The sequence below is a fragment of the Frankliniella occidentalis genome, unplaced genomic scaffold (genome assembly GCF_000697945.3).
Source record: "Frankliniella occidentalis isolate FOCC.00 unplaced genomic scaffold, Focc_3.1 Scaffold231, whole genome shotgun sequence".
NCBI classification, from domain to species: Eukaryota; Metazoa; Arthropoda; class Insecta; order Thysanoptera; family Thripidae; genus Frankliniella; species Frankliniella occidentalis.
The window spans coordinates 45,967-54,581 of NW_026267357.1; the positions used below are offsets into that span (position 1 = coordinate 45,967).

General features: G+C 41.9%; 1 protein-coding gene across 1 annotated transcript; it reads left to right on the plus strand.

Annotated features, from left to right (window-relative positions):
- Nucleotides 1–248: 248 nt before the first annotated feature.
- LOC113217288 (inter-alpha-trypsin inhibitor heavy chain H4) lies at nt 249–8,238 on the plus strand (the record flags this gene model as incomplete). Its single annotated transcript, XM_052272918.1, is given in 11 exon segments — nt 249–404; nt 513–629; nt 1,609–1,694; nt 2,667–2,821; nt 3,096–3,182; nt 4,029–4,167; nt 4,659–4,746; nt 6,088–6,290; nt 6,469–6,669; nt 6,875–6,980; nt 8,091–8,238. Coding segments are annotated over 10 exon segments (1,271 nt in total), but the record flags the coding sequence as incomplete, so codon positions are not given.
- Nucleotides 8,239–8,615: the final 377 nt, after the last annotated feature.

The following is an 8,615-nucleotide window of genomic DNA, read 5'->3' on the forward strand; positions in this document are numbered from 1 at the left end:
AGGATGGATTAACACTTTTTAATCAGAAATCCCATAGGACAGCAATGTTGAACTTGTGGCCGTGGGCCCTAATCAACCTTCAAAATTTAACACTTATTGTTTCTTTTTTGTGGGTCGCTATACATTGGACATTGTTAGCGCATGCACCCGAAGATAAGACTTCGTTCGTAGGGCGCGCCAAGTTGTCACCACACTTTAATCTACATTGCAGGAAAACGCTTGGAGCATTTGGAGTAGGAATGAATGTTTTATCTGTAAGCATTTGCTGCCGGTGTCATTAATCGCAGGACGGAGCCTCTTGAGGATTATCAGTGTCTCAGAGCGACCACAGTGGCACGTTTCCTCTAAGCCACAGTATAAATGTCGAAACTTTCCTGGACTTTTGCACATCTTGACCGGAGTCGGTAGGTATACTACTTAATCATGACCTTGGATGACTATAAGTTGCTACATTGTACAATTCTTCAGCAATTCATAACATTGGTCGCACTTTGTTTTCACTTGCTTTTCAGGTATAGTTGAACCGACAAACCAAAGACGTCTTTGGTTGAGCGGTAAAGGCGGCTTCGAAATGAAGTTGCACTCCGCTTTGGTACTGCTGACCATCGCAGCTGCCTGCTATGCTCAGGGTGAGTAAAGTGTATCTTCTCCTTTAAACGTGTAAAGCTTTGACCTTGAGGAATTCTAAAAGCTGACATGATTGACATGATCGTCAATTCCCATTGGCCGTGTTCGAAGGAATATGGTATATTATTGGTGATATAACTAATATAAAAGTAGCATTCCAATATTTTGTAAAATTAACATAATTTAACTGTAATATTGCAGTTTTGTTGCCAATAATAAGAAGTATGAATGATGTAATATATAGTAATATCGGTGTAGTATCAGACTTGTGAACGAAGAAGAAATGACGGTGGCGAAAGCAGTGCGGCCGCACTTTAAATTGCTTACGAACAATAGTTTCGTAATGCAAATTTACTACTGTAACTCAAAGTGTGATACTATTCTCACATTAAGTGTGATAAAATGCCCTGTGTGACTCCCATAGTTAATCACTCCTGAGGGAGTGATGAAATTTTATCACAAATTTTGTGTGATACTTATTGCAAAATAATGCGATGATTCCGGATTTAATGCAAAACGGTGTGATGCACATTGCACAAAACTATGATGCCTTAAAGTATTTGTGATGACCACCACTTATTTGTGCAATACTTTATCATAGTCATAATATCATAGTATCATAGCCGTGACCAATGTGTATCACACAGTTTCGCGACAAACCCAAATTCATCGAATTTTGCAATACGTATTACGCAAAACTTGTGATGATGTTATCATTTCCCCTCATCATGGGGACTACAAAGGGCATTTTATCGCACGAAAATGTGTAAAAATAAGCATCACACCTAGAACTACAGTGAACAACCAATAATCCTGCAAAAGAACTTTGATGCCCTGTAGGTCTGTGGGCGTACAACGTAGAAAACCAGCTTAATGTGTGAAAGAACCTTCCGGTATAAGAACACGTTGTGGCCGGGAAAAACCGACAAAACACTTAAGGCGGCCTCGAAATTAAACTTATGTTTTTGTGTTCGTGTTAAGGTAATTCACCCATTATTGGACTGAGCGGAGATGGCACGCGTCATGGCGTCGTGGTACTACACGCCAGCTACGGGGCAGCACATGAAGTAAGGCTACTCTTTCAACCAGATATGTATTCTGGGGGCCCCTCTCCATAGGTGCGCTGCGGCGAATGTAGAAGAACAAGAATACGAAAGACGAGAGAGCGGCCCGGCCAGCTCTGCCACGATTCCTCCAATCCGTTTAACCCAAAACCACTTTCTCCAATGACATTTACCTCTCGAGATTTCACGCAGAGTACTCTGTCCAAAAATATTGACGCCAATTTCCGTTTGTCCTTATTGTATTTAAGGTCCTAAACCACTTCACCGAAAATGTCACAATCTTAGCCACCTTCCCCCCATCCCCCGTGACACGATACTAGGGGTTGCACTTCATTGGCAACTCCATCGCCAAGATTTTGGCAAGAAACAAAATGCCAATAGTTAGGGGATTATTTTAATTGTCTTTACTGCTTTTGGTTTGGCTTTTTTTTTATTGCGATTTTTAGGTCCCTATCTTAATGCGTTCTCGAGTCATCCTGCCTGCACTGTAAATCAGAGTGTGATACCGATACCGACTACACGTTTTCCGTGATACAGAAATATTGCACGATGTTGTGATGATCATCGCAGGAAATGTACAACATTAAATTCATTGCTTATATTTGTGATGACCATCACTCATTTGAGCGATACTTTATGTATCACAGTGTTGTGCGATGTGCATTCACACCGTTTTGTAGGAAATCCGGAATCATCGCATTATTTTGCAATATGCATCACACAAAATTTGTGATAAAAATTGATCACTTCCCCAGGAGTGATAAATCGTGGGAATCACACGGGGCGTTTTATCACACGAAACTGTGTGAAAAGTATCACACTTCGAATTACAGTGTGCAGACAGACACGCAGGTAGACACACGGACGAACAGACTCTAAACTTTTCGGATCGCTAGAGTAATAGCTCGCGCTATCGGTCAGCCATTGAGTGGTATGCTTCTCTTTTCCAGTTAGTGCACATTGTTATGTTTATAGGTGGAGGTGACGCGTTACCACGTCAACACCCTGATCCAGACGCGCTTAGCGCACACCGTCATTGAAAGCGAGCTCAGGAACAATGCACTTGATGATAAGAAAATTACTGTCCCCTTCGCCATCCCTAGTAATGCCATGCTCGTCAATTTTGAAATGTAAGTAGCTCTCTCAATTGTTAACCATACTTACTAAGTAATATTGTGGCCAGCAAACAACTACGTATGTATACGGACTAAACTAATAGGGCACACCTTAAGGTGCATGCTTGACTGTTGGGTTTGCAGTGCCCTAGAGTCCGGGTCGGACGTAAGAAAAACGCAAACTGGAACGAAAAGGCAACTGCGCCATACCCTGTGAAAAGAATCACTACTGCAGTGTACTACATACAAAAACTAATAACGAGTTGTTTCTCTTTTTCATTTCCTTTAGCATAAGTGATGGCAAGGTTCACCAAGCGAGACCAATTCTTAAGGACTCCCTGCAGATTGATTCTACATCATCCAGTGCAACTATTACGTGAGTCAGTAATTAGACATTACACCAGTCTGTACGCTGTACCACGCTCGTGAAACAGGGTTTGCGGTATTTTACGAAACAGTACGGTGGACGCTTCCGTGCGCCTAGGTTATGTTCCACGTGGGATAAAAAGATGCATTCTAGCGCACGTGTTTACTACGTGCAGTTTGGAATCTAGCCACACGTCAATTTTCACCCCCTTCTAATGGAAAAGGGGTTATTTTCCCAGCACACTGTAATTCAAAGTTTGATACTTTTTACACATTTTCGTGTGATAAAATTTGCTGTGTGATGCCCATGATTTTTTACTCCTGGGGGTGTGATGAATTTTTATCACAAAATTATGTGATACTCATTGCAAAATAATGCGATGGTTCTGGATTTATCTTAAAAACGGTGTGACGCATGTTGCACAAAACTATGACGTCGAAGTGTCGCTCAAATAAGTGATGGTCATCACAAATATAATCAATGAATTTATTATTATACTTTTTCTACGATGATCATCACGACATCGAGGAATATTTCTGTGTCACAGGAAACGTGGAGTCAGTATCACACTCTGATTTACAGTGCAGACATAAGCAAAACCAACACTTGCTGGCAAAAAGTTTGTAGGTGGTTGACATGTGTGCGAAAACGAAAAAGTGTCTCTCTGTGTGTTCGCTACCCTTATGAATATTATTAGGCCAGTGCTAAAGTGTAAACAAATATCCTTATACTGACGTAAATTGCGTAAGCTTAAAACGTCCACCGAAGTCAGTAATTAATTAATAAAAAAAGTTTATAGGGTTAAAACGTGCGACAGAAAGTACTCACATAGTTCAATGTTATGTTTCGGAACAGTGCTCGTGATGCCGAGGCATTTGACGTTGACCTGGAGCTGGCGTCCGGTGGAACAGTGCTGCTTCGCTTGGAGTACGAGGAGCTTCTCATTAGACACCTTGGTCGCTACAAGAACGTACAACAAGTTTGGCCAGGAAAGGTACATATAACTGGTTATGATTTATGGGGAACATAAGCACGTGCATGAGGTGGGGCAGTATCATCGCTCAGGTGGCATTTCCCTGGCTCTGAGTGCTGAGGATGGGAATGAGGCGCACACGCAAAGTCATTAATGTGCAACTTGCAAAACAGCTTTTCGCTCCGGTGTGCATTAAAATGCATCTTTGAATGAAGAAATCTGCCCATAAAAAAGCACCTCACACATTAATCTTCCACTACGGAAGGGTGAGACTGGCTAATTCCTTTCATCACCTGGAGCACTATCAATTTTCACTTGAATATCAATTATTTTTTATTTCGAAGCGCAAAGAAACAACACAACCGTTGTTGCGCTACACAAGTAGAAGCATTAAAATAATCGGGAAGCCTCTTAACCGTTCCCAATCACAACCAATGTCAAAAAGATCTATTTGGGGTGCAGTGTTAATCAAAATCAAATAACGCAAACTTGTATTGCACATCTGTTGTAAGGTTGTCTCGGACCTGAAAGTCAGCGTTCGGATTAATGAAGCTTCATCTATTTTGGCGCCTGTCAACCACACCGTCACTACTGAATCAGGTAATGGATGTTTGTTATCAAGGCAAACGTGCGCTTCTGTTAAGGGGACTCAGGACTGAAATATTGCAGAAATCTGGGAAAATGACCAAAAGTTGATTTTCTAATATAAAATTTAGACAAGGCTGTAAAAGTAAAAAGGTACTGATTCTAATCATTCTGGTATTAATGAAGACTCATTTAGAGTACAATATGATCACCTACCAACTAAAACAGACGTTTTCTCAGCTTAGCGGGGGATCCTAGTGTAACAGGCCTAAAATGGATCTGTTTTCGTGATTTTATAAAACAATAATCTCAATAATGCTCCGGGTTGAAAATCAATTACACCAGGTACAGGATACCTCTTTTATGTACAAAATAGACGAAGGGTGTTGTTGCCAATATCCCGCCAGGTTCTGGAGATGGAGTTGGCTCCCCACGCGTAGATTGATGGTAGGCATGATTCAGACTGGACTTGCTATCGTCTTTACCACGGATAGAGAAAATAAAACATATTTTTTCCCACGTCTGAACTTCACATACCGAAAACCGCGAACAAACGCATAGTTTTGTTACATTTCTATCAGTGAAGGGCACTACTGATATCAGAGCCCCTGGTTAGGACAATAGCTATGTGTATGAGACACATTATGAAACTATTTTTTGGCCGCAATCGTGCCCGGCCGTCAGCTACCGCAGTGTTGACGTCAGCTCGTTGCATCTACGAGCCGAGCCAAGGGGGTTTTGTAGGTGTGAGTAGTATCTTATAAGTTTCGCATTCTGTGTTGCCCCAGAAGGAATGGTTTTCCTACAAAATATAAAAGAAAATGAGGCCTTTTTTTGTCCCGGTACACTAGGACCCCTCCTTAAAAGCAAGAGGAACAACATTTATATAACGACCGAGATAACAACAGTTTTTCTAATATCTCAACTAAGTTGCTGGTAGAAATAAGAAAAATAAATAGACCAATATAAAAAAAAAACAAAGAAAAATGTTGAAGTCAAAAAAGGATTCAGTACAAGTTGTACTTTAGACCTATCTGATCACAAATATCACTAACCCACCTCCACGTCACCAAATTTGGAGGGCATGGAACCTTTTGGGTGAGTGTCTGAAAAATGTTTAAATCCACCGTAACTAACTCGGAACCGGTTTGAGTTACAGAGTTGGTCATTTTCACTTGTTTGTGCTAATCATGTACTTCAAGATCCCCCCCAAAGTTTTTTTTTTTCCTCTATTGAGGTCTCTCAGATAGAAAATTCAGTCCTAGGTCTTCTTTAAGTCAGCTGTGTTTGTGTGGGTGTGTGCCAATCCTACACGTGCGTTTCACACATGTCTTCGTATCCAATGTTATAAAATAGCTACCGGCACTGTGACTACACTTAGCAATCTCAATGTGAAGAAAGTGCAGAATACCAGAGACGTCGAGCTGACTTTTCAGCCTTCCGAAGCCGAACAAGAACTCCTGGCTAAGCAGCTTGGGCTCGGCGCCGAAGCAGGCTTTGCCGGCCAGTTTAACGTCGAGTATGAAGTGGACCGGTACCCTACTGCCGGAGACATTGTGGTAGGTTGGATTTATGTTGTTTCATTCACTGGGTATTGTAAATCTTCTTTCATCTTCAAATCAGACTACGAATATAGCTGCCCACGATTTTCTAAAACTTGCCGAAAAATAAGACGTGTTTTGACCGTTTCTAAAATCCCTTGGACCGAATTATTAACACACGGTGCCTATTTCACAGGTACGAGATGGCTACTTTGCGCATTTCTTTGCACCAACCAATCTCACTTCATTGCCAAAGTACGCCCTATTCCTGTTGGACGTCAGCGGTTCAATGCAAGGACGAAAGATAGAGCAGCTCCGAGATGCAATGCAAACCATCCTCGGTGAACTTGGCCCGGAAGATCAATTTACGGTCATCGAATTTTCTAATGCGAATAATGTAAGTCTTACTCTAAGTATTCCACTAACATCGACTAACATGTTGAAGTATATTCGCCACATTCAGTGAAGATACAGAAACCGCATAGTCAGAGGACCTAGCTTTGGTCTGCTTCCCATATTTTAGTCAATTTCTTAAGATCTGCTCGAACTGAACGGAGTGACACTGGTTTTGTTGTTCTCATTGCGCTTTTCATCGGATAAAGATGTGGGACCTCGGCGTACCTTCAGTTGGATCAACTTGTAAAGTGTACTCCGCCCAGTATATCAAGGAGGCTCAACAAAAAGCTGCGGCGATGTCTGCAAACGGAGGTACGTTATTAAGTTCTCCCCGTAATGTATACAATCGGATCTCTTCGGAAAGAAGCAGCAAGAAAATGTAATAGAATGACGATTTAATGTTACTATTTTTAATTGAAAGTTTATGCCTTAAAATTCAACATTTTAACCTGTGAGTAAAATGTGACAATAATTTCGCACGATCAGCAATTTAGCTGTACTTCAGCTTTGCTTTAGCGTCTAGCACAAAGGCCAGCTTTACACACTGAAAAAAGGTCAGCCTGGGCACTTCGAACTGGCGCAATTTTCTCATTGTGTACTCTAGTGGTAACCCGTTTGTACTCCAACTGCACTGCAACCCGGCTGTACCCCGGCTGTGCTCCGTGTTAAATGGCTTTTCTCCAGGTACTCCACCTGTGGTCTAGGTATTCCGATTCTCGTGTACGCCTGTGTACACCAAAAGCTCGAGTAGCCGACCCCTCGACACCCTTACATTCTCCCTTGATGCCTAAGGGGCGAATTTGATAGAGCCGCAGGTTTCCCTTTACGCCTAAGTTTATACTATTATAAATTGTGACTCGGTCGGGCAGCAGGCTCGACAAATGCCAACAGCAGGCCGAATGGCGAGTTGCTGGCGGAGCAAAGTGAAGCTGTCAAGTACGCTTGGCGTAAGGGCAGGCGCCTGCTTCTTTTCGCTTCACGGATCATTTGGCAATGGACCCCTGAGTTGAGACATTTCGTACCCGGTAGTAATTATGTCTGATTAATTGAGATAAAATAGAAAACTTTGCAAAACTACTTCATTTTTTGGAAGTAAACACTCCATAGATGTTGATAACGTTTTATCAAAAGTAAAAGATATTTCCATTTAAAAAAAAAATTGAGGAGACTCCCAAAATCCAAAGAGCTTTCCGCCAAGTATGGGAGTTCCTCAAAGTTTTCCCCCTTTCCTCAAAAAAATCCAACATAAATTGTACCGTGTAGTCAAAAAACAGATCAGCCTACTGCATGCAGCGTATATTTTGCAGAATATTATGAGGGAAATGTAAGGAAATTATAAAAATAGTGGCAGGAAAAGTATTTTACTGTGGCAACTCTTTTATTAATTAAAACAGTAAAAGCTTTAACTTCAACAATGTACAGGTACGGCCCTGCTTGGTGGTATGCAGCAAGCTTTGGCATGTGCTGCTGATGGCCCTCCTGGACTGGAACCTATACTGTTGGTCCTGACCGATGGTCAACCAGACGAGCCAGTAACTACGATCATTGACGATTCAAATACCCGTAACAGGTATGTGTCCGTACTCTAAACTAGGTAGATGTACGCCAGACCACGTCTCGCGTAACAGGCTTCGCGATATCTCACGAAACACTGTTGCGCTGCGACGCGCCTGGCATACATCTACCTAGGCCTGCGGCGCTGACACCCGAGTCGGGTAGTGCAAAAATGTACACAAAGAGACAGTCCTCCGGCCCGTCAGTTTCCCGTCACTTCGACTAAGCCTGCAGGGTTGTACATTTTTTCGCTTGTTTTCGTCAAAAACTCCCTGTGGCGTCTAAATGGTTAAAGATAGAGCCAAACGGACGAAATTTTCGCCCAAAGGGCTCTACTTTGACGAGTTACCCTATAGGAAACTATAAAAAAATATTTTTAAAAAACGTTATTTG